Source organism: Nematolebias whitei, chromosome 13 (assembly GCF_014905685.2).
Source record: "Nematolebias whitei isolate Nwh7 chromosome 13, NemWhi1, whole genome shotgun sequence".
Lineage (NCBI taxonomy): Eukaryota > Metazoa > Chordata > Actinopteri > Cyprinodontiformes > Rivulidae > Nematolebias > Nematolebias whitei.
The window spans coordinates 23,406,345-23,433,588 of NC_056510.1; the positions used below are offsets into that span (position 1 = coordinate 23,406,345).

The 27,244-nt window shown below is 39.3% G+C and overlaps 1 protein-coding gene across 1 annotated transcript; it reads right to left on the reverse strand.

Moving 5' to 3' along the window:
• Positions 1 to 480: 480 nt before the first annotated feature.
• On the reverse strand, positions 481 to 27,151 carry tbl1x (transducin beta like 1 X-linked). The gene is made up of 15 exons (XM_037687010.1): positions 26,780 to 27,151; positions 6,760 to 6,865; positions 6,077 to 6,222; positions 5,696 to 5,915; positions 4,555 to 4,687; positions 4,288 to 4,429; positions 4,139 to 4,202; positions 3,923 to 4,020; positions 3,605 to 3,665; positions 3,374 to 3,495; positions 3,218 to 3,292; positions 3,013 to 3,140; positions 1,440 to 1,605; positions 1,225 to 1,326; positions 481 to 1,120 (listed from the first exon to the last, which is right to left on the reverse strand). Exons 2-15 carry the CDS (start codon positions 6,815 to 6,817, stop codon positions 1,094 to 1,096), a joined length of 1,542 nt encoding a protein of 513 aa, XP_037542938.1. The 5' UTR covers positions 6,818 to 6,865; positions 26,780 to 27,151; the 3' UTR covers positions 481 to 1,093.
• Between the last annotated feature and the right edge of the window lie 93 nt (positions 27,152 to 27,244).

Here is a 27,244-nt window from a genome sequence, read left to right on the forward strand (position 1 = left end):
CTGGTTGCACTGAATACAATGAGTTGAGATTTTAAGATTGTTAAAAAAAATAAAATAAAATAAAAAAAGCCAGACACATGCACTCAATTAAAAATGTTCTTGTCACACATTGACAGCAAAAGAAAGATGTAATAGCTCAGCCAATAAAGAGCCCCTATAGATAGACATAAAGTGTACTGTATATAAACATATATACACAGTATATAAGTCTGTGTTATTCTAATTTACATTTCTTTACATTCTCAAAATTTACATCCAAAAAAGGAGAAAACTCTCTTCGTAAACCACACTTTTCACATCTTTTGTACAAAACGAGTTAATCTTATGTGAGCTGTGCAGTCGTGGGGGGGTTATAGGGAGCTTTCCTCTTACTGACCTGATTTTAAAAATGAGCTATCTACCTCATAGGGGCACATTCAATCAGACTTTTAAAAGTTCATTTGTGTGCGAGTGTGTGTGTGTGTGTGTGTGTGTGGGGGGGGGGGGTGGCCGGTGCTTTTGAAACAAACTCCTCTGGGGGAGAAGTTAAGCACCTGGTCAACGGAAAGTGGCAGCGCTTCAGTACTGAGAATCTGTTCCTTTCATCCTGTTGCTTGTTGGATCGTGTGGACGTGAACTAGCGTTTCCTCAGAGGAATTATAAATCTGCAGCTTTCCCTTCACATTTTGCTGCCTCTCACAGCTCAAACACCTGTCTCTCATTATTTTCTTTATAAAACTTTGACTCATCTTTGCGTTTCCACCCATACAACCCGATAACAGCTGGATGTGGAGCCTGCAGGGATCACAGCACGTCTTCACTGGAAACCTTTTAAAACATGGATGTGCCTTGGGAGTGGAATCCACTTTTTTAAGGATTTCTATGCCAGTTTCCATCTTCTCTCAGGCTTATCATAAAACACACGTCAACAAACTGTAAGGTGCACTGAGTTTAGGTGGTGTTCGAGCTGCTGCCGTCATCTGGTTTAACTCCTGTGAAGAGTTCATTTCAGTACACCTTTACAGCCCTCATCGAGCACAAGGGAAGCGTGTTTGTTGATATAAGAAGGCAATTTCTGCACTTTCCAGGATTCTTTAGCTTAGCCTTGGGACAGCTATTTTCGGAGATCGAGAACACAAACCTGAAATGAAAGAAAGTAATCATTAACAGCTTATTTCATTTTTGGTCATCAAGATACTGTTATTTGAACAAACACCATATGAAAGAATATAAATTAATCGTTACCGAGCCGTCTGATGCACTGGCACCAACTTTATCCCCAGTGCTGTTCCAGCACACCTCAAAAATGCCACCGGTTCCCCTGTAGCTGTGCACCAAGGAGCCGGTCTGAAACAGCAGAATGAAGACGATAAGCTGCGACAAACTACATCAACATTTCGTAACCGTGGCAATATTTTGGCTGCTGTATGGTTTTGAATAAAACCCAGTTGGAGTCTTACTGTGGTGTTCCAAATGTGGACACACTTGTCGAAGGAGCCGCTGGCGAGGTGTTTGCCGTCGGGGCTGAAGGCCACGCTGTAGACCGGTTCCTGGTGTTTGGTCAGAGTATGAATACATTTACCTCGTTCCACATCCCACAGTCGCACCGTCGAGTCAAAAGATGCACTGTGTGGAGAAACACGAGAAAAAGATCAACCTACTTATTTTATGACAAATAATTAATACATATTTATAGAGTTTACACATTTTTACAGCAGTCGGGAAGATGAAATCTTTAAACTTCCAAATGACATTTGGACCAGTCAGCTGTCAGTATGTGTTTTATTAAGTCCTGTTTTAAGCATCTAGTGTTAATGAATCAAACTCAACATTAAACCCTAAATATATAATGAACTTTTTTCATCAAGGAAGTGGGAAAATTCTCCATTAACACCTCGCATTTAACGATTTATGAATAGGCAGCGCTAGAACAACTGTTTAAACGGTAAATGGACTGTACTTATACATCACCTTTCTATCTTATCAAGATACTAAAGCTCTTTACAACACAATCTGTGCCTCATTGACCCATTCAGACAGCACTCTACTAGATCTATATAGACTAAAAGGTGCTTTATCACATTCATACACTGATGGGGCACACATCAGAGGCAATGAGGGGTTCGGTGTCTTGCCCAGGGACACTTCAGTATATGACTGTTGGTGGATCCCAACCCCCAACTCTTGCACTGGAGGACGACTGCTCTAACCACTCAGCCACAGCCGCCCTAATCCTAAAGTTGGATCGAGGGTTGTCTTTCAACAGATGGCAGCGAGGGAGCTGCTCTGCTACTTACAAACCCCGACCCAGAATCAGGTCGACTGCGAGCCATTTAGCACCGCACCCTCGTGAAACATGCAGTGTGCGTCGGACAACGGTGGCGCTGAGGAACAGCGGCGCTTCGATATTAGTGTGTCTAGGCAGGATTCTGACTTGGAGGCGTTCAGTCATAATCCAGCAGATTGTAGCTCCGCCCCATTGGCTCCCCAGCCAAGCACATGCACCAAATGTCTGAACCTGCGGTTCCTCTCGCACTGAGCAAAATTACTGTTGCGACAACACATCAGTAAGTAAAACTAACCGGTCTCACGACAGTAGTGAAGCTAATGAAGAATTGAAAAATATCAAGATATGTTTAAAAAAAAAAAAAAAACTATGTAGGTCATTAAAATGTTACATTTTGATCTACCATGTTTGATTTGACGTTTCTAGTGAGCAGTAGCAGCTTTATTGTTATTGTGGTTTATAGGCAGGTGTGTGGGGTAATCGTTGAAGACATAAATTCCTGAGACGTGTGAACTGGAACGTTTACACATGCATGCACACCTGGGTCAGGAAGGATGTTGACTACTGACCATTACCTGCACTGAGATTCTGGGTCAGAATGGGGTTTCATCTTTAACATCCATGTTCTACTCCCAAAAAACCTACATCAAACTGCTGTCTGTACTGCCAAACATTAACAGTTGTTCATGAACTTGTGATCAGGTGCTCTGTACGATGCTTTATGTAAACTAGGAAGGAGCTCCTACCTGGCGAGCATGATGTTGGCATTGGGGTTGTTTGTGCTCGGGCCAGTGGGGCTCCACTTGATCGTGTAGATTTCTTTGTTATGAGCCTGGAGGTCATGGACACATGACTCCTGCTTCATACTCCAAATCTGTCAAAAAGCAACGACAAAATATGAACACAAACCTCGTCTCATCTTTGTTCAGTGCAGCCTTTAACCAGTCTCACCTTTAAGGTCATGTCATCGGAGCAGGAGGCTAGCAGCATACCCGATGGATCCCACTTAATGGCGTTGACTTCGTTCTGTGGAGCACAATAACATTACAGCGACTGTCAGGGGAGTTTGTGAAATGTGGTCAGAAGCAACAAGGAGGAGCTGCTCACCGTGTGACCCTGAAAGGTTTTTAGAGGCCGGTCGCTGCCCAGGTGACATACGTGGATGCACATGTCTGTGCTGCAGGAAGCAAACGTGGTGTTGTTCTGCCAGTCCACATCCAGCGCCGGAGCTGTGAAATGATTGAATCCATGTTTGTTAGAAGGTTGGTCACACAATATGACTAACCCATTTTGTATCATCTCTGGGATCATTTATTATGAACATGTGACTGGACTCACCTGAGTGAAACGGGAACTGTTGTTTGGCTTCACCTGTGTGTGCATCCCAAATGATTGTCGTCTAAAAAATCCAAGTCCAAGGTGCATTTTAAAACATGACTGAAACGTTTTTAAAAAAAATTCATAAACAAACAGATCATACTGAAAGTTTTCCCTTTCTGGATTTCTATAATTAAGTGATTCATACATAAAATGTTATTTTTGTACTAGAATCTACATTTAGTTTAAGATAAAACACAAAAGCATCACTAATTAAAACAATTAAAAGATTGCACAAGTATAAAAATAAATACATTAATCCATGTACTAGGATCTCACTTTATCTACTCCAGCACTGAGAATACAGTTCCCCTTCTTGTTCCACTTGAGTGCAAATATGGGTCCTTTGTGCTGCCCCAAGGTGCTGGCCAAATTTCCTGATGAATAAGAATAACTATTAATTTGTTTCAGAGAAAGAATCCTACAAATGTAGTTATTCACAACAACAATGCAGTAAACCTGGGAAACAAGGTATGACAGTGATGGAGGACATACCGTCCTTTGTCCATATTCTGGCAAATCCATCATAGGAGCCAGTTGCCAGGAGAGTCCCATCGCTCTGTTGGAAGGAAAAAACCAGAAGGTGTCTGTCTGTTTACCATATGGCAGAGGTAGGAGAGTAGGAGAGCTCATCTGAAACCTACATTCCAGTCTAGTGAGGTGACGTCTTTGTTACTAGGAACATCCTGGCCACCTTCTCGGATGCAGTGGCGCAGCACCAGCTGGGTGGAGTTGGAGTTATTGTTCTCGTTCAGGTTCCAAATTCGAGCGGTCGAGTCACCCGAGCTGAACAGAACACACGAGGAAGGGTTCAAAAGGTTCTGGTTTTTATATCTTATGGATGGAAACAGGGTGCACACATTTGACATCCAAGATGTAATTAGGACTTATCTGTGCACAGATGGACTCACCCTGAGGCCAGCAGATCACTGACAGGGTTCCATGCACAGATGAACACTTCGGACTCGTGGCCTCGGAGCACCGTGGCCTTACTGGCTGGGATTTCAACATCCACATCCACCTCCATGGCCTCGCTGTGATTATCTGCAGAGGGGGAACACACACGGAAATATTAAATCCCAACTTATCTACATTTAAATTGCAAAAACTCAACGAGGAACTAAGTAGCCCATGTTAGGAGTATTTTTGTATGAAATGAATCAAATGATAAAGCTCAATGAAAACAGAACTCTGTGCTAAATTAACCACCTGCACTTGCTGATCAGCTTACATGGACTGAAAAATGACTTTACCTACATTTACCATCAATAATGAAACTAACAAAGGAATGTAAACCACTCACCATCTGACATGCCAACAAACACGGTTAAATCATTAATTATTTTTGTTATTATCTACCTGGACGATTGAGTTTACAAAACTTTTTTCATCTGACATGCCAAAGTTTTCAATAAAGATCTTGTGTCATCTAGTATTATATGTGCATCAAATGATTATTTTGAGTTTCATTACAATTTAAAAGGTTCATTAAATATTTTGCTAACAGACACAAAAAAAAGAAAGGCAATAACATGATCCCAGTCTTTCACTGTGACATGCAATAAGAAGATATCAGGCAAAAGTTTATTGATATTAATTTAACACTGACTGAAACACAGAAAATGTATCTGCAGTTCATTAATAATTGTAAGCATCAGTTTAATTCACATTGTGCACAGTGACCCACAACACTGAGAATCATAAGTGCTATGTGTTGTCATCATTGTATGTTCTCATACAATGGCAAAATTAGTTCTCTGCATTTAACCCATCACACCTGAGATACAACCAGGTGGAGCAGTGGGTAGTTATGAAGGTGCCTGGGGAGCAGTTAGGGTCTCAAGTTGGATGTCCTACCTCTACCCCATCTCTTGGAACCATGTCAGAGTAACGGATCTATTCTTAATAAAATGTGAAATATGCCCAAGACTTTTATACAACAGGATAAATATACTCTCCTTCACCCATCGACAATCTGATCGTCCAATTACTTCACAAAGACAAGGTCGGCTCCCACCGTGAGAAAACTAGGAGATTTAGAAGTCGACTTACTCATGCTGTGTGTACCGTTTTCCTCGCCGTTAACAGTGGCTTCCCCGTTCTTTGATGTGTTTGATTGGTTTCCGGAGGTTGACGCGGTGATGGTACAGGCAGCCTGTTGCTGGGCCAGTTTGTCGCGGAACGCCTGCTGCCGCGTCTGCACCACATCTGGCATCACTGCGTCAATGAGCGACAGCGACTCGATCGGCCGGCCATCAAAGACTGTGCCATCCTGTCAGAGGCAAATATGATTTATTAGCAGTGATTTTATTTTCTACTAAATTTTACTCATGGACATTCAGAGTTTTTCATTTTTTATTTTGCAGAAACAAAAGAAGTTTATTAATGGTTAAAACTGTGAAAAGCATTGCAAGTCTGATCTGTGGGAGTCACCTCATTGATGCTGATTTCTGCCTCCACATACTGAAGGCCTTTCTGCAGGATGGAGATCAGGGCGGCAGGGGGCACTAGCGTTCCGTTGATGTTCGACTGGCTGATGTGGCTCTCGATGCCAAAGGTGAATGCTGAGTGGGAAAAACCTGAAAACAAACACACCACGTACAAGATGTGAACAAATAAAACCCAAATATTGAAGGAAAAGTAATTTATTAGCCAACCGATCGAGGTAGACACCAATTTGCACAACGTTTTGTAAGTGTTATGAAATGTAAGAAGGCATGCTCTCGTCAATGTTGACTCCTCAGATCTGCTAAACGCTTGCACACAGCCTCTTGGCTTCAGACACAGTCTCTATAAACTGTTAAAAAAAAAAAAACAGCAGCTAGGTTTTCAATCCCTGATTCAAACTATCAGGATCCAGATTTCAGGAATGACTACAGAAACAAAGATGTTCACATTCCATGAAGGGAGAGGCCTCCTTACTGAATACTTCAGTGAAGAATATGTTTAATCAAGCATAATATAAAAAACTGAAGTATATGCTCTAACAAAATAATGGCAGAACATATTGCTAGCAGTCCATTGCTACACTGAACATTTAAATTTAGTCGAAGTAGATTCATTTATTCTTCACATAAACGCCTCCAGTATGTTTTCCAGGCATTTTTGATACAAACCTGATTCTTGAAGATATCTGTAGACCAAGAAATTCACTTCGTCACTGGTAATACTCATCTTAGCCCAATGAAAGGGAGGAGGTATGATGGAAGGCTGAGCTCACTCCTGAAAGAACCAAAAACAAATCAATGAAATGAACTGAAAAATAAAGAGGAAGCCAAGTTTATAACGTTTAGGCAAGCAGTTTGGCACATAACTAAAATGTGAACAAATTCTGCTCACAGTATCTGTCCTGAACTGCACCCAGAGATGCAGTCATGTGTACACAAACACAAATAGGACAGCCAGACGCTGTTAGCTCATGCTCACTTTTCATCTTGTCCACTGATGCACATTTCCTTGCTGCTGTTGGCTGAGATGGCCAACATGGAAATTTACTACTAAATTTAGTCAATGAGACTTCAGCTGTAAAAGTTTCTTAGCAGTTCATTCAAACCTTCTTTGAGAAAACATTTACACTGCTGTCAGTCACACAAGCTCATTATTGACTGAATATTCTGTGATTTGCAATAACAAATATAAACACCCCCTGTAGAACTTCAGTTATACATTTATGCAGGAATGACCATGTAATGCAAATTTAACTGTGATGGGAAAGTTTATGAAGTAGTGGTTGTACATATTACTGTGGCAATGGGGCAGCTGTGGCTGAATGTTTAGAGAGGTCGTCCTCCAATGGGAGGGTTAAGAGTTCGATTCCACCAGTAGTCACATGTTGAAGTGTCCCTGGGCAAGACACTGAACCCCTCATTGCCTCAGATGCGTGTCCCATCGGTGTACGAGTGTGTTAAAGAATTGATTAGTCTCTATAGAATGATTTGTTCAGATTATCTTTGTAGAGCTGTAGTAGAGTGATGTATGAATGTGTGTAGAGGTGAATGAGGCACAGATTGTGTTGTAAAGTGCTTTGAGTATCTTGATTAGATAGAAAGGTGCTATATAATTACAGTCCATTTAGCATTTACAATAGATGTTTTAGGATGACATGCTTCAGGCCTTGTCCTCCCTCAAACTAGCCATTAAAACATCTGGATAGAATTACACACTTCCTACAAACTGAGCTTGTTAACAGCTGTCTACAACAGGTAAGATAAAAACTGCTCAAAACTCTTCTATGGAACTCCACTTCAAAACGATCTGAACTAGCCCATTCATTAGAACATTCATTATAATTTGGCTGCACCTGTGAACTCTGGCATGCTTCTGGTTACCAGTCAACCCTAGAAGGAAATGGCTCTTCTAAAATAAGAAGGATCTAATAAATGCATAGATCAGGCATTTGGAAAGGAAACGGAGAGAACCAAACAAAAAGTCCAAACTGAAGCCTGAGAACAACACAAGACATTTATGTAAAATAATTTCATGCCCTCCCACTGAGAGGTAAAGGACGGGTACTTTGTAGAAAAGATATTAAAAAAAAAAAAAGGTGGCATCAGGGATTAAGAATGCAAGGCTGTCATTCCTACTTGCATTCCTAAAACCATCTAGGCCCACTCACCATTTGCTTTGGTAGCATAGCAACACGAGATCGAACAAAATAGAATGGTGTTGTCCCAATTACAAGTGGGCATTTAGCCAGAGGGGCTGAACACATTACTCATGATAAATTATTCACTCTTTCACCTTGATATCTTCTTTCAGTTAGAATTAACCTTGACTGTACAAACCACACACGATGAATGCTACTGTATTATTATTTGAGGTACAAAAGTCCCAACAAAAACATCACAGAAATATTTCTAAAAAGAGTTGTGCTTAAAAGTGGTAAAAATATAATGGTATCCCTTTTTGCTTCCATTAAAGTCAAATCCTCGGTTATCAGTCCCCATGTTAGACCAGTGAGCATGTTTCTTTTTTAGTTAATTAACCTTCATATGGGACTACGGAGGGCTGACCACATCAAAGCAAGGCGGCCGCTGCTCCCAGAGCAGCAACAGCTACATACCACACAACTGCAAATGTAATTAACAGGCAACCTAGAGAGGCTCGGGTCCCATCAGTGCGGGGCAGCAGTAATATTACCTCCATCAGATGGACTATGATGCTACCATCATTACACAACTCCCAAGTATTCAAAGCTCCTTTGACCAACAATGAGTGTTCCAGGAAGCTATCCACTGTCTCTGTGAAACAGTTCTACGATTTATTCAAGGAAGTGAGAAGTGGATTCAAAGTCAAAGTGATTGCACGCTCAGCAAAAAAAAAAAAAAAAAAACTGAATAGGTTTCAACATTAAAAAACACAGTATTAAAATGTCCTTAAGGCAAGGTTGTTTAGCTGGATGGCTTGAATAGTTTAATTGATTTCAAGGTAAATTTAACAGTAATTTTTTTTTTTTAAGGTGGGTAAAATTACATTAAATGAAGTTGTACAAACATTGAAATAGCCACATTTGCCACAAGGCTATTTACAGAAGTGCAGATGTAAAATTTATAACCGTGTGCCTTTCAGCACAAGAAGTCAAGATGACTGAGCTTAAAGCGTGCCCCGTGCCATATCTAATCCCCATGGTTTGGGTTGCTATAGCAATTTGAATCATGTCAAAACTAAGGGTAAAACAAATCCACAGCCATGCACAAACCTGGAAATATCAAGTGGTTTCTCTGCATATTCAACCCAACATGTCTGACACAAAGTGTGCTGCTTGCTAATTAGCCATTTGAAGAATGGAACAATTCTTTACTTCTACAAAGTAAAGCAAAGCGCCTTCTTTTATAAATCAGAATCTGATGTGCATTGAGATGAATTTATCTTGAGTGACCACCAAGCATGCTGATGAATGATAACGCAGTATGGCTACACTGTGCAGCCGATCTGTCAACAAGTCGTGCAGAAGCAAATTAACTGAAATTGGTGAGCTGGCCCATCAGTCAAATTAAACCAACCAATAGATAAAAGGGATGTTTCTTACTCTGTGCTTGGAAATGCATGACCACCACTCTGAGCAGCAGGACCACGTTTTCCACAGAACTGTCAACTCTTGAAACTGTGCCTGCAGTCAACCTACTTCACATATGGGGAGCAATATTATAGGCAGAAACATGGGTGTGCTATGGGGTCTCCATTTTCTCCTATTGTTGCCAACCTGTACATGGAGGAGGTAGAAAAGAGAGCCTTGACGTCCTTTTCAGGGACACCACCAAGTCATTGGTTCAGGTATGTTGACGACACCTGGGTTAAAATTAAATCTCAGGAAGTCCAACATTTTACTGACCACATCAACTCTGTGGATAAATACATCAAGTTCACACGAGAAGATGAAAAAAATTGCAGGTTGGCTTTCTTGGACTGTGAGGTCTCAGTCTCTGGTAGAGGACATTTGCAAACCGAGGTGTACCGCAAACCCACCCACACAGACCAGTATTTGCAGTTTGACTCCCATCACCCTTTGGAGCACAAGTTAGGAGTCATCAGGACTCTGTATCACAGAGCAGACAGCGTCCCCACTAGCTCAGGAGCCAGGCTGAAGGAGAAATCCCACACAAGACAGGCTCTAGAGCAATGTGGATATCCTTGGTTTGAGAGAGGAGTAAAGGAGGCCATCTTTGTGAAAATAAATCGTCCATCATTAAACAGGGGTGGAGGCCTCCGGGTTCAACTGTCCCCCTCTTACAATGCTGTGATTGCTAGTATCACTCAGCCCTCTGTGAGTAGTAAACAGCCATCAGTGTGCTAATGATCCATTGTTAGGCTGATGGTCCTTCTTGAGCATATGATCAGCTGGTTTTGGTTGTCAGCAGCAAAACTGGTTGATCCACTCTGAGAAGGTGCTATTTAAGAGACTGAGCTGAAAACAGCACCTCAGACTGAGGAAGTCTCTTGGATGAGAGACGAAACGTTTCTACATTTTTTTTTTGTTGTTTTGCTTTGTTTTGTTTTTTTGAATGTCTAGAGGACCAGATTTAACTTTTTTAGACCACAGCTCTTATCTTGAACTCAAAACTATATCAACACAATTTTGTATGTCAGACATTTACCTTTTTAAAACTAAAAAGGTGCTATATTTATTTAACACTAATAAACTGTTACCAACAGAAACCAATGTAAAACAGTAGCATGTTAAACCACAGCACAGTGAGCTGCGCTGTCAAAATTCCAAATACCGTTTCGGAAGAACAATAGAAATATAAATTCCTAATGGTGACTACAGAAAACAAAGGCAATAGCTAAAAATAACAAAAGGAACTTAATAGGTCAATGATGAGAATGCCTGCTGGGAATATAGGGCTCATTAGGATGTTTATTGCACTTTTGGGGCAATTACTTTACAATAGCCACAGCTCCACTGCAGGAACACTGAGCCGACGTGGTGACAGTCTTCACAATGAATAAGCTCCAAGAGCTTAAAAAAGCTTTGTCTGCTCTACATTGGCGTTTTGCAAACACACATCTATGTTTTAAAAGTATGCTGCAGCTACTTGACAGCAGTTTTATAGATGCAGAATAATACAGTGTGTGGGCTAGTGCTTGTGTGCTGCTGTATATAGAACAGCTTTGCTTTGAACGAAATATCTGGACAAAGACTGGCTTTTAGGTAACGTGAAACTGTTGTGAAAATGTTAAAAGGACTGTCCTCTGTAACACTGTTTTATACCCGTGTTCATTCTTTCTTCGTTCTTACATGTTGCCCTTTCTGTGATAAAATCAGTCTTTGTCCCATCCTGACTCCAGCTAACTTGAATCAATCCTTTTTTTGGTGGTGGGAGGGTTTGATAAAAAATGTCTCTAAAGTCGAGTGAACATTTATACAAATTTTCGATTGTGTTTTATGATATTGCATAAGGTTACATGAGGTTGTTGAAACCACACTGTCACCGTCAGCTATACCATCTACCTATATTTATAGCTACGTTTCTTTTCCATCACAGATAAATGTAGCAGATTGATCCTCTCACACTTGTGTCCTTGTGAGATACAGAGCTGCTCTGTCCTCACAGCCTCTCTGAAAAAAACCTAAGCATTCTGCCGCTGCGTCAAGTTTAAATATCCGTCTCTAAATCTGGAGCACACACTGTACTTTTGATTGTTGTGGTGCTTTGAGGCAAACTGCAGAGAGAGAGGGGGAGGACGGTAGCACAACATACATTAACAGAAAGGAACAGCAATTTTCTATAAAAGCTGCTGGCGATTAGCTAGATGCTTAGAGAAAGAAGTGAGGAAAAACAGACGGAAAAGCTGCTACATCGAGCAGCAAAATTGTTTTTAAGTATATATTTCAACAAAGCTTTCAGCCATAAATGTCAAAAATTCATTCCACATATTTAAAAAACAGGCATGCAAGAGCCAGTGAGCTGCACTCGGCTCTAAAGTTAAAAAAAAAAGGATTGTACCATTTCCAGCAGTACTACAATGACACTGCTTGCTGTGACAGCAATCTGTGTATCCCTTCAAGTTAAATATAGCTTACAATGACTTGAAAGTTTCCCCAACAGCCTACCAACATGTCCAAATCTAACACGCTTTACAACTGACAGGAACTGGCTGCTCAAATAAATTACACAAAGCAACATTTCTGTCATGTATTTACCATGTTTTTACTTTACGAACATCCTTGTTGCCCACTCTGTAGCAGACGGGCCGTCTCTGGTTTCATGAGATAAAACTACATCATGTCTAAACTTTAGGAGCTGGAAAAACATCTGACCATATCCGATTACCTAATTAAGCAACAGCCTTGTGTCTATCCAAATAAACTTCCATTTTAATAACATCCAAAATCTATTTAATGAAATCTGAAGAAAAACAAGACCAGTCCATAGCTCTGATCCCTGAAGGATGCAAATAAATAAAAATTAATAATCAATGTTGAAACAGCTCTGATTTTAAAAACAAGTAATCAGTCTACTTGTATGTGTGTAATGTGTGTAAGCATTTTGGAAGACTGCTAAGTTTTTAAACATAAAAATAAAACTGCCATCCTCTTACATTTGAATGCAATGAATGTTTTTAGGAACCTGCCATGTTGAAACTGTATGTGGTGCTGAGCAACATTAGTCACCACATAAAACCCATATACAGATCCTTTCCAAAAAAAATTGAGTAACATAGAAAGGTTGTTTAACTTCCATAATTCCATTCAAAACATTAATCTTTAATAGATGATAGATTCAGGGCCCACAATTTAAAACAATTTCAAGTATTTGTTTATTTTTACATAATTTGGGCTTCCAGCTCATGAAAACCACAAAAACAGGATTAAAAAAAAAATTTGAATACCATGAAGCCATCAGCCCACACTACCCAGTTTTTGCAGAAAAAAGAAGAAGAAAGGAATTAGGATCAAACAAATCAATCAAAATATGGTACTTTCAATATGATATGTCAATCTTCAATACTTTGTTGAGAATCCCTTTGTTTTAATCACTGCCTCGATGTGACGTGGCATTGAGGCAATCAGCCTGTAGCATTGACTGGGAGTTATGGAAGCCCAGATTTCCTTGATGCTTGCTGTCAGCTCTTATTTGTTGTTGGGTCTGGTGACTCTCATGTTCCTCTTGAGAATACCTCATAGATTCTCAATGGGGTTTAGGTCCGGTGAGTGGGCTGGCCAGTCAAGCACTGTGGCATGGACATCAAACCAGGTTTTGGTGCTTCTGGCAGCATGGGCAGGGGCCAGGTCCTGCTGGAAGATGAAATCTGCATCTCCATACAGATCCTCAGCAGAGGGAATCATGAAGTCCTCTAAAACATTCTGGTAAACTGTTGTAGTGACCTTGGATTTAAGAAAGCAGTTTACCAACACCTGCACCGGACATTGCACCCCAAATCATGACTGAATGTGGATATTTCACACTGGACCTCAAGCAGTATGGGTTCTGTTCCTCACCCTTCTTCCTCCAAACCCTTGGACCTTGATTTTCGAATGAACTTCCATTGGAAAAGAGGAACCCAACAGTTGTAGCCCATCTCCCGGATGCATCTGAACGTGGTGGTTTTTGAAGCTGGGACTCCTGCCTCATTCCACTCTTTCTGGATCTCTGCCAGATTCTGGAATCTTCTCTGATAATCCACTGAAGCCCACAGTCATCTCTTTTGCTGGTGCATCGTCTCCCGCCACATTTTGCCCTTCCACTAGACTTCCCATTGATATGCTTGGACATAGCACTCTGAACAGCCAGCCTCTTTAGCTATGAACTTTTGTGGCTTACCCATCCTATGGAGGGTATCAATGATGGTCTTCTGGCCAGTTGTGTCTGCAGTCTTCCCCATGTTGAACCAAACAGACAACTGAACCAAACTGAAGCAATTTAATGACACCTGGGGAAACCTGTGCAGGTGCTTTGAGTTTAGTAGATGACAAGTGTGTCACACTCAGTTGAAAACATTCATGCCCAACAATTTCTCCACAGTATATTCTAATTTTAATAAATTTTTTGAAATCCTGTTTTCATGGGTTTCATGAGCTGGAAGCCCAACTTATGTAAAAATAAACAAATAAATACCTGAAACCGTTTAAATTGTGGGACCTGAATCTATCATCTATTAAATATTAACTTTCTGAATGGAATTATGGAAGTTAAACAACTTTTCCATGATTTTCAATTTTTTTGGAAACTGTCTGTACATATTGGGAGGCTGCTGAAATCAAGGCTGCAGGAGCAGGCACAGTTCAGTTTTCTTTGCAAAGACATTTATTCTGCTTAAAAAGTCTTACAAAAATAATGAAACTCACAAGCATAACTCAAAAACATAAGATATATGCCCGCGAGACAACCGAGAGCTCCCATTTTGGACTGGGCTAGCTGACAGTCAGTCCAAAATTACCAACCACCACTGCCTAAACATTAACTATTCTAATTATTTCAGAAAGTCATCCACGCAGCAGAATACAGGATTACCCCATCACATTTTCTTAAGTTACAAATGCATTCCCCTGCGTGTTGTCGTAGTTATTGGAGATTACTCTGGAAATGACACAGTCCTCAGTGCACTGCAAATAAACAGGCTATTTTTGAGAAAGCGTTTAATCAGGCTCCAAAACTGGAAAATAAACTTTTAAAAATCCTACTATTTTAGTAGAATGGTAACAGGCATTATGGCTCAACAAATTGCATAACAGTGGAAAAATATGTCAACATAAAAAAATGAGGACAAAAAAAAACAAAAACAGTAGCATATAACAAACTACTTTGATTGCACGGTTTATTCTACACTAACTTAGATATTCCAAATGTACACCTATTTTAAAGGTTTCATTTAATCTGAAGCACAAAGGATATTCACAGTTCGTCTTACCTCACACTGAAATAGAACATCAGGCTTGTAACATTTGAAGCAGATATCAATCTCAAACCCAATCAGAAATATTTTTATGAATGTGTGGGATCCAAGAGAACTTGTAAACAAAAAGTAATTTAAGAAAAAGCAAAGTGTGATATAAAAGTCACGGTGTGAGCTCATAAAAATGGGACAGGTGAGTCACCCTGAATACAGTCATTATTTCAAAAACTACTTTTATGGGTTTGTTGTGGGGCAATGCAGCTGCAGGTAGTGGGTGTGGATGAGCTTAACATGCCTAAAGAAATGGAATAAAATAGTTAGGTGCATAAAAATCTTTAAATATTTACAAAGAACTAACCACTGAGTGAATTAGAGCATACAATGTGGTCATTTATGCAAGCTGAGTGGAAACGTCCTGGTTTAAAGGTAAATAGTAAATTTTCAGAAAGAAAAGTAAACCAGTTTAGACATCATCTAGTCATCTTTAGGGCTTTTTTTTAGGTTAATGAGGGCGAGGGTGGGGTGAGATTTGTAAAACTAACCTGGTTTAACTAGTCAAACATATTGCTGATGTATTTGTCGTAAAAAAAAATGAAACATCCCAAAGCTATTTTCACTCAATTTTAACATTTAAAGGAGTCGCACAATAACCACTTTCACAGCAAACTAAGCAGTCAGGCAAATAATCAAATCTGTACATAAAATCTTTCCAAAAATAAAAGCTTAGATGCCAAAATAGTACAGCAAAGACAACCAAGAAGGCATCCGTCTCCTACACATGCAGTTTTGAATACAATGATGTAAAAAAACAGCATACCATAGACCCCATTTTCTCCTGAACAGTCACCTCCTGACAGATGTGCAAACAAGACCTGGAAACAGCAGCCATTTTCTCTTGAACTGCTCTGCTGAGTAAAACCCGCCTTTGAAGCCTCTGGTTGGGCTGCAGTCTTGAGGGGGAGGGGGATGTGAAAATGTGTGGGGGAGGGGAACCAGAGGGGGATGGTAGAATAGAGCTGGGTGATGAATAACGATTTCCAACACAGGTAATCACAACAACCATTTGTGTATTGTCCTCCCGTCTTTTTCAGCGGGTCAGTAAGTGACGGCCAATGTAGGTCAGCGACGTGTGTGTGTGTGTGTGTGTGTGTGGGGGGGGGGGGGGGTAGCCTTTATTCGCTGAAGGGAAACACTTCTCCCACGTTCCTTTGGGTGACAACACTTATGTTTACCAGAGGTGGCAAGCTGTGCACAAGGAGATACAGACGTCTGCAGGGTTCTATTCTGATAAACGACTCCACCCACAGATTAATATCTCTTCACAGTATAAACTCAAACCTTAAAATTACCTGTTAAAGTAATCCACTGGAATGAAAACCTAGCAACTGTAGGTTAACTATGACATACAGGGCACACACACCAAGTTGTTCAGCAGATCAAAAAAATATAGAACTGTATATAAAATAAGACCTTTTCATTTTACTGGGTTTTCTCACCAACTGTGCACTGAAACAAACACAAGCTGCATAACACTACACAAGAGGGTAATTTTAGTCGGTTCAGGTTAAATGCGGCATTCAGCGTGCCATACACAACTCGTATGCTAAAAATGCAAATGTGGTGAGAAAAGGTGTACATTTATCACAAATATGTTTGAGGAGCATCGAGGTGCCTAAACTGGCTCTAAACTGTCTTCAGAGAAACAGATCGTATGCAAACATGACATTGAAACATCAAACCTCTGCTCTGCCTCGCCAAAAATACACCCTCCACAAGAGATTTAGATTTGTTTTTTGTTCAGTCTTCCACTGGCAAACATGGGAACACAACTCTCCTTTCTGCATTTGTAAGGCTAATAATATAATGTTGCAGGGCAGGCTAGTCGCAACACTCCCTCTTAGAGAATAAACTCATTTACGCAGTTAATGTCATCTTTGCGTGTGTAACTCTTGAGTAGGAGTTCCCAGGTTAATTTCCTCCCTCGGAAAAGCATGGGAATAATGACAGGGTTCAAAGATGACAAAGCCATGTGTTAAACTGGAAGCACCAGAAACTAACACCCAGCCTCACGTTGAACTCTTTGACATCAAATAAAAGTGACAACTCCCAGTTGCCATTTGTTGCTGCAAGGTAGAAACCAAAGTAGCCTTAATCACTTCCTGTTCTGACAGGGAAACTCAAAGGCTTGATACTTATTAAAGTGAACGTACAATTTAATGTATATGCCTGTTACATGTGATATACATGTTACTAAAAGTCTGAAATTGCATTTAAAAAAATTAATCATAAAAACGTGACACAATTGAGTTAAAAAGTTGAGGCTACATTAGCATTCCATGGAACAGAGTACAAATTCATTAACTGTTTTGTGGTCTTGCAAACATACATTATTCACTGTGCCCTGGTTGGCCTTTGAGCCTGTATGTGAAGTAACTTAACTACACTGCTGCGTGGTTTTATTTTCTCTTAACTACAAATGTTGGTTTGAAGATATGTAGACTTAAATACAGATACAGAAAACCTTCATATTTAAATAAAATTCTTATAATTGTCAAATTCAGAATTTAATTCAAAACCTTACTTCTAACCTACAAAGCTCTCAACAACCTAGCTCCATCTTAGAGATCTTATTGCTCCATATTTTCCTAACAAGAGCACTTCACTCTCAGACTGCAGGTTTCCTTGTGGTTCCTAGAGTTTCCAGAAGCAGAATGGGAGAAGAGCTTTCAGTTATCAGGCTCCTCTCTTGTGGTACCAACTTCCAGTTTCTGTCCGTGAGGCTGACACATTGTCCAGTTTTAAGACTGGGCTTTCCTTTTTGATACATCCTATAATTAAGGTTGGCTTGTTATGCTGTCATAAGCTTAGACTACTGGAGGACAAATTAACCTTATTTCCTTAAATTAATTGTTACAATTGAATAATTTTCATTTGATACTATTTCTACCTTAACATGTGATTCTCGACCTGCCATTGTGTATCTGTTCCTCCTTCCTGTTCCTCTCAAACCCAGCTGGTCGAAGCAGATGGTCGCTTGTCCTGAGCCTGGTTCTGCTAAATGCTTCTTCCTCATGAGGGAGTTTTTCCTTTCCACCGTCGCCTTCATGCTTGCTCAAGATGAGACTTCAGTGATGGAGTTAAATTCAAAGCAGTCTGCTCCTTAGATAAATATTATTAACTTTTTATTTTTATACATGAACGTTTCTGTTCAGTGCCCTGAGACGACTTCTGTTGTGACGTGGAGCTATTTAAATAAACTGAATTGAATTGAATTAAGAGCCATTATACTCAAAAATAACATGCCTACATATATTACACACAAGCACTGCATGCAGCAGGGAACATGTCTGAATGTTGACAAGCTAAATAGAACTGCATTTTACAGTTTAATAGGGAATCATATCCAAATCTTTGTCAAACCTTGAATTTCCATCTGGTTTATACGCACATGACATTTTAATCTAAGCGTAGCACAAATACCTTAAGATTTCTATATTATGTAAAATAGTGGAAAAACCTGTGACTGTCATTTTAGCTTCAGTTTTAACTCCAGCTTTTACAAAAAGAGCACAAGAGACAATTTGAAACTTTGTTTGCTGTCTCAATTAAATTCTAAATATTTTTGTGCCTTGTTTTCATGCACACTCCGGTTACTAGTAAAACTGAAAATTAATACATAATGCATCATCTTTTTTTGTACATTTCTGCCTTTACTCAACAGCAAGAAAGAACTAAGTGTTCCTCAGCCAAGCATCTTTTCTAATGAGATGAGGCTTGCACAAATAAGTCTAAACACAGACACAGCAGTGTGGGTGATACAACTGTTGCCATGGTGACCAGAAGATCTTGCTTTTCCATCAACAGCTGCTCATGCCACCTTAAATACCCTGCACTCTCCTGGCGCTTTCCCTCCATCTGACATGAGGGTCAAACAAACAAGCGAGATGAGTGCACCGAAACACTGATCTAGATTCTGCGTCATTCCTCGGCCATTTCTTTAGCCGGCATTTGTACCGTGTGACACCAATACTAGACACCAAAGATTTCCCCATCACAGTAAATGTGTTTGTATAATGTACACTGCATTTAACCTTCTTTCAATTAGAAAGACTGCACATTTATAAACATTTTACAATTATGTATTTAATAATCTGGATTAATAAAATGTAAACCATTTTGGATAATCCCATAACACCAAAATCACCTTTTCCCATTGAAAATACAATTATTCAATGGAACATAAAAGATGATAATTGAAAAATGTTTGTTCTGCTACATTAAAGATGTGTATGTAATAAATGTATTATTGATCACTAATGATAGGGAAACTAAGTCGTTCGTCTGCCTCAACATCTACAATGGCTTCAAAATACAAACAATGCAATTGGAAACATGAGAGTTTCACTTCCTCTTTAATGATGGGCATTTTGCTTCCAGACAAGTAACAATCCATGAGAGAAAATAGAAATGTTTCACTGACTATCAGAGAAACACTCCAAGCAACAAATGTAGACGCCAAGAATAAAATGCAAATTATTTCTTAAAGCAGTATCAAGTCTGGCATCGTATATCAGGAAAAAATACTGCTTGACTGGGTGAAGGGAGGAAAGGCTGCTACATTTGTCCTGCTCATTGATCATTTCATTGGTTAATTTAATTCAAACAAAGACACTTAAGAGCCAAGATCTGAACTGGTTAGAACAACCTACTGAGGACACGCATTGATATCACCACAAAATATTTTATTTAAGATTTACATAATACTATGGTGTGGGAGTGGTAGAAAACTACATTGCTTTACCCAATGTGTTAAATGAGGAATAAATAATGCTGTAGCTACTCGGATCTGCAAAATGAAGGACAACTCGCACAGCATTTCTACATTAACCATGTTTTAAACCGCATCACCTCACGGTACTGCACATAAATAAAATACCAGTTTGTACATATGGTAATGTAGTTTATCACTAAGTTTCCCACTTTTTATAAAATGACATCAAATGGTTAGGGTTATATTCACAGCACATGTAAAATAAACATGAAGGCACTGCCACTGGAGAATTTGTCAATACCAGCACTGCAAGTCCTCCCATTTCTCTATTCAATACTGTACTCTTATTTTAAGCATTAATAAACATTACCGGTATGCCATGTAAATATGTAAAAAGGCTAAAAAATAAAATCTGAGTAAAACAAAGTTCATTCCTCCATTTTGACTGAAACTGAGTGAACATCAAGGAAGACAACAGGCAATTGTAAAACCATTAAAGCAAATGTTCCTTTCACTTCAGCCATTTTGACAGTTACTGGGTTTGGATACCATTTTGTGTCAAGGTGAACTAAGTAGTCCAAGGTACAGCATGAAAATCTTTTGAGATTTTGTCAGGTTGTCATAGGTGATAAAAATAAGCCTCAAATCTTGAAAAATAGCCATGGGAGATGGATTTTCAATGAGCCATTCTTAAATATATACAAGCTACCACTGTTAAAGTGTGACCTTTTGTAAGCTTGACAGTATTTGTAACCGTAAACTAATGACTTTTTGTGTTTGTTTTGTCAAAAAAAAAAAAAAAATCTGTAAGAATTGTGTAGTTGTGAACACGTGTAGTTAAAAATAAGCACTGTACTTTAGGTGGTCTACAAAGTGGGAAAGGAAAAAAAAAAAAAGTCCTAGTTGTTATCGTTTTCCTGAAGCGCATGCTAGCTTTCATTTCAAACTTCTCGTACCTCAGATGCTCCCGACACTGTTGTTACTGTGTTTTTTCATAAACCAACCTCAGATTTGCACCAACTACGTTGCTTTCTTTGCACATATTTTCTGTTCATATAAATGCTCAACCAGTGTGCTGCAAGTTTAATAAGTTCACAGTCATTGTTTTTATCATTAGACCTTCAGAATAAATTTTCATTTCATTTAATTTATTTATTTCTATAGTGCCATATTACTTTAGCAGCTCCGTTTGTCCTGGAGCTTTCAGCACTTCAGTAACAACTAGCCCATGAATGGTAGCATCAGTTTACAATACCCACAACTAGTAGCAAAGCAATTAAATATTTTCTACCCATGTCACCAAACAGGTTCAACACCAACCCCATATTAAAATGGATGTGTTTATAATTGCTCTAAAACACTACACTTCAATGTAAAAAGAAAAATGTTAAAAGGATAGTGACCATAGCATTTCAACAGCACTTGCTTAAAAAATATAAATACAACAGAAAAATACCCCAGCTCAAAGGCAACAAGTTCAGCTGTAATTTGCAAATTTGACAGCTATGATCTATTAAGGCAATGCCACATGAACACGAATAAGAGACCCAAAGGTTACAGTGACTCTGCACTCCAACTAAAAGGTGGAAGGCTTACTTGGAGTTAACAACAAACTACCTTTTGTTCTGTACAGCCTGAATTTTAGTACATTACATAACATATGCACCAATTTGTAGTTTAATAGAAGTGTAGATGAAATGAATAAATATTACATATACTACAATACTGTTAAAAAGGACAGATTATTTCAAGCAGCACGGCCATTGCCATTAATAAAAGAAGTTAAAACATTTGGAATCTGCCACAGTTTTTCAATTCCCATTTTTATCCTTTCACATCTTTCTGAACCAGCTGAGGAAAGAAAAAAAAGTATTATTAATAATAATAATAACAATAATAATAATAACAATAACAATAATAATAATAATAATAATAATAATAATAATAATAATAATATAGAGATAGAGATATGTATATGTATGTATGCATCTGTATCTATGTGTGTGTTAAGGATTTGTGAAGCATTTACCTTGAAGTATGCAATTTCAAAATATACCTATATGATATATAGAGGTCCCTTTATTTCCTTCTAGAATCATTACATTATTCATCTTATAGCAATCTCAGACTGTCCAATCTGATATTATGGGTAGTCCCATCATTTCCCACCAATTTCTACTATCTGAATCAATCTTAAGCTTTTTATTGCTCCATTCATCCTTGCTATACACAACAAAATCATGCTGTATTTATTATGATGTATACTGACTACACTGTCACTCAAAGTTAAAACACGTGAACATATGTGCTCTAAATTATACTACAAAAATAGTACAATCGGACCATGAATACATACTACTCATTTTCACTTCAAAAGTACAAGGTATGCAAAATTGGCTCAATCAAAATGACATGAAAAAAATTAGGACAATGCGAATACAAAGTTTAAGCTATTTTTCACTAAGGCAAGCATGTTCTTGCACAACTTCCTGAAGAGTCATCCACCAGCAGCATTACTGTTCCCATCCATACACCCTGTTTGCTTCATAAAAACTGATTTCAAATCTCCTGGTAGATGCAGTTAACGAACGCAACATAGATTTGTGCTACGTTACATACAGCAGACAACATGCTTGTATTAAGTGACTGACCTTGGGTGGAAAAGAAAACGGTTTACTGGCAGAGCATAATAACCACACACAGACATGAACAGATTACAGAAATGTGAAGTCTTAAAATGGAACAATTACGAAAAAGAACGGAGCACAGAGCTCAAATCATACTGAACAAAGAAACAGTCAAACACATATTTAATAAAGGCTTGTGCATTTGTTTTAATTTAAATAAACAGTCAAACTACACACAAAACTTCACACAATCTCAAAATATTTCTGAGTTAAACCTAAAGCATAAGCAACTGCATAACTGTGACCAAGCCACTACTTGTATGGGCGTATTTTCAGAGTAAGCACCCGTGTGCCAGTTGGCTGGTAGCCCGTGAACACTGCACGCCTCTATGGGGTAGGAGAGAATGGCTCACCTCCCCCCACAGCCCATCATAAATAAATACTGCTACAGAAATATTTGGTTAGCTCCAAACAGAGAATTGTTGCACCACAAGACAGACAAAAGCTTTCTCGGGGACTTCCTTGCCCTACTTTTGAGCACAGGATGCCTTTAAGCTTTAAACACAATCTCTCCGAAGGCTCTGCTCTGTTGCCTCACACTCGATAGATTTGAATGACTTACAGAAAATCAAAACAAGGGCGAAACAAAGGGGACAAGGTGTAATAAAAACAAATGGTCTTTTTATTATTCATTGTGGGTGATGAGGTTTCTTTTCAAACCTGATCACACACAGAACTCACACTAAAGGCGGTATGCTTTGTGTTAAACCTGTTATAAAACATGACTAACACCACACAAACACTATTTAGTAGAAAAAGGCACCATTTACACAACATCTTAAGAGAAACTGTATAAACAGCTAATAATAACTGGTTTCCTGATGCATGCTCAACTGAAGTTGAACACCAAAAAATAAAAAAATAAAGAAACCACTGACACTGGTCTTTTGTGTTCAGTAGGACTATATTCATAAGACCGGGGTCAAATGACTGCAGTAGCAAACACATTTATCAGCTCTGGCTGACAGCGATTGAAACATGACACTTAGACGGACATCTAGGTCATCTCAGACACAAATTTCTTCTGCTCCCATTCAAGGAGGCAATGAACATAATTCAGAAGCCTCGAGCGTAAAGAAACTAAATCACAGTTGAGTGTAAGCTGTGCTACTTTTCTTGAACTTTACCAAACAAAAAGTCGCCAACAAAAAACAACGGCACTCATATTGTTGGTTCTAGCTCCAAATCAGAGATTATTCAGAGTACTGTTAGAAAAACTCTGATAAAAAAAAAAAAAACTACCACCAAGATAGCCAATGACAATCCTGAGTAAGTTTTACAAAATGACCAATGTGAAATGAAATTGCTCCTAAAACCTAAAATAAGTAAACAAAGAGCGTGAAACTATACACTGATCAACTAGTACAAAGAAAGTAGCCATAAAGGCTGTTTACTGCTGTGTTTGACATGTCAAAAGTAACAATGAAATAAAAGGAACAAGGCAAAATGTTTATTAGCAATTGATAGTTTTAGGAAAAAGTACAGTAGTCCCTCGCTACTTCACGGTTCAACTTTCACAAACTCGCTCTTTTTCCAACGATTGTCAATTTTAATATTACTCACATGATTGGTACGGAATAATAAGTTAACAGAAAAAATACTTTGCGCCGCCATTTTGTAGTTTTCTTTCAATAAGCCTACACTGTAACGCCAGTCAAAAAACAACTACACTGCCCACAAGCCAACTGTGCTTCCAGCCGCTGCTTTCTGCCGAAATGTAGGGAAAGTTTTGCAACGCAAATCTATGTTATCTATTAAGCTCAAAGTACTGGCAGGAAAGTCCTGAAGTTCAATTATCCACGCACACATCAACCTGGCTGGGGCGGAAGGTCGGCAGAACCGGAACCAAGCCCAACCGGAACTGAGCTGCTGTTCTGCAGAGCTGGTGAGTAAAATTTTGCAGTACTGTACAGTACATATATGTATGTTGTTAAAATTACGTACAGTATTTCCCCTAGATAAGTTGCCATGGCGGGGAGCTTACTTCATCCCACGTTTTGTTTCAACCAGGGAGGGGGGGGGGGGAGACACATATGAGCTGTGCACTATTTGTACTGGCATTTCTGGAGCGTGGGGAGAGAGAGACACAGCTGAGCTGCGCGCCGTTTGCAATTTTTGCAATTTTCGAGTTGGGGGGTGGACTGTTTGTACTGGCAGTTTTCGAGAGCGGGGGGGGGGGGGGGGGGGTATTCAGCATGAGGGAAGAGGCATCATGAGCACTGTCTTTAGCTTTTTAGCTAGCGAGCCTGTATGTATTGTGTTACGCCAGTGGTACCAACAGGTGGGGGGGTGCGCAGTTCGGTAGGCGGGGCGGTCGGTTCTGTTAACATAGCGGGGCGCCCCACTTTTATAATGGTAGGGGAAACATTGATGTAGGTTTAAGAGTTTAGAACATTGCAAGAATGTGAGAAGGGTTTATAAAGCCTTAAAATATAAATACTAAAATAAATATAGCATTCCTACTTTGCAGTTTTTCACCTATCATGGTGGTGGGTGGAATGTAATCCTCACGATAATCGAGGGACTATTGTAACTTACTGGGCTATGACTGTTGGCAACTAGTTAGCAAACAGCATTTGCAAAGTAGTCTGCAACATGTCAAAACGTTCCTCGTTCAAATAAATAAGGCTCCAGCCTTGTGCGCATTTTGAACATGTTCAAAAGTATTTTGAGAAAAAAAACAACAACTTTAAAATAACTGCAGAGTTGTTGCCCATGACTCAAGCTTGTCTAGATTTTTGCCATGGGTGTTTTAAACTCATCTATAGCGCAGTAGAGATGAATTGTGACTACTGTACAAAGCTGTTTTGACTGAAAACAGAGACTACAGGTCTAAAACTCTCACAAATTGTACATGCTAGGTGAAAAACTGGTCCAGAACAGTCTACTTTGCATTCTAAAGATTAGATTAAATCAGAAACATGGGCTGGAGGCCAAGGTGGGTACAAAGCAAGCTGAGGTAAGCACGTTGATAAAAAGGTAGGCGACAAAATAATGTGCACAGCCAAAAACACGGTTTTGCAACCCATGCACACAAAATAGGTCATGATTTTAAAAGGACTAGTTGCTGAAAACACGGCCACACCGCTTATAGGTCGTTAACATCCAAAATTCAGTGACACTTCAATAAATGTGCCTATTTTCCTACACTTTTGCATCATCAATTAGCCACAACTGAGTGAGACACTACCATAGGTTAGAGAAAAGTCCTTACGACACTCTTATTATTCTTAGCTACAGAGTGGATGAAGTAATGTTTAAACTAGGGACACTGGTATTCTTTAAAGTGTAAATAAATAGTCCTGTTCATTTTCCACCAACACACACAGCTGATCAGTCACGTGAGTCTTCATATAAACTTAAACTGAAAATGCCTTTCCATCGACGATTACATGCAACATTTATTTTGGAAAAAGCCAAAATAAAGCATGAGATGCTACAGTTTAACAATTTACCCCAATGCCAATTAACCAGTACAAATAAGATACTTGAAATCAAGTAAAACCTCTTGAAACAATTACCGAGTAAAAAGGCAAATAAGAGTATTACATTGGCATTTATACTGTGGGATCGAGAAATGGAAAATTAGTTTAAGACAGTACTGATGTCTTCATAAACACTGACTAAGGCCAAGACAGACATTTACATTTATGGATGAGAATACAGCATCCATTAACCCATTTTTTTTTTTCCAGTTAAAGCTTAAATAATAAGGCGGGTGTAATATTTAGTTTCTGCTGCACTGCAATGACACCTACAGCTCAACATTGCAGTTATACAGAAACATTATTGTCCCTTGAAACTGGTAGCAGTTTCATGTACAGTTGAAAGTCTTTCCCCTCCCCCACACATGCTCTTTTCTAACTCAGCAAGCCAAAATAATCCCAATATAAATGCATCATCCACACACAAGCTTAAACATGTGGACTGTGACTGGAGCTCCATGCGTTGGGAGGGTGGTTTTTGTTGATATGTAGAGCATTAATTGACAAAAACTACTTGTTCAACCAAAAAAAAAAAAAAAAGAACAAAAAAAGGAACAACCTCCCATCTTTTAAAGTGTATACAGTAAAGTGTTCCTGATTAAATACAATATATGAATTAAACGTGGGAGAAAAGTAGCAATAGCAGGGAGTGCATTTAAAAAAGACTAACACACGTGTGGAGTCAGTGGGTGATTAAAGCTACGAGCCGGCAACCTTCTGCTAAACGCCATAATCCATCCATCTCTGAAAGTCATTATCTCCTTCACATAAAACCCAAACAGACCGAGCAGTGCGGGAAACAGGGCATATATGTATATATAAATATACACCGTGGCAGCCTACGTTTAAAGCTTACCTTTTTTTTGTTTTGTTGTTATTGTGAGAGTGAACTCGTGGTGTCCGCCGCCACCTCTCTTCCTCTTCCACAAGGAGAACCTCCAACTTCAGCAAGCGAGCGAACACTTTCCTCCCATTTTGCTAATCGTCATATTTCAAGTTCCGACCGCGCAGTATGACTCACTGTCGGCTTATTTCGTTTTTGTGCCACCGTCACAACTGGCGGTAAATAATAATAATAATAATAAAAAAAAATTTTAATTAAAATTAAAAAAAAAAGTTGGACCGAGCCCGACTCTTGTCTGCGGGGCTGCTCGCCCGAGTTTTCACCGCTCGCTGAGAACCAGGAGCGGCAGAGACAGCGGCGAGGAGTGGGAGAGACACACGAGAATGGGGGGGGAGAGGGAGAGAGAGGGAGGGAGGGAGGATGCTGCCTGACCTTAAACCTGAATACTCAAAACACAACTGAGCATTACTTAATCAC

Excerpts from the sequence above, each read along its gene's own strand:
- tbl1x (XM_037687010.1), bottom strand. The coding sequence starts at position 6,817 with ATGAGTATTACCAGTGACGAAGTGAATTTCTTGGTCTACAGATATCTT. Across the intron at positions 5,916-6,076 it reads CAGAAATCAGCATCAATGAG|GATGGCACAGTCTTTGATGG; the intron begins GTGACTCCCACA and ends TGCCTCTGACAG. Across the intron at positions 4,021-4,138 it reads CAGAATATGGACAAAGGACG|GAAATTTGGCCAGCACCTTG; the intron begins GTATGTCCTCCA and ends CTTATTCATCAG.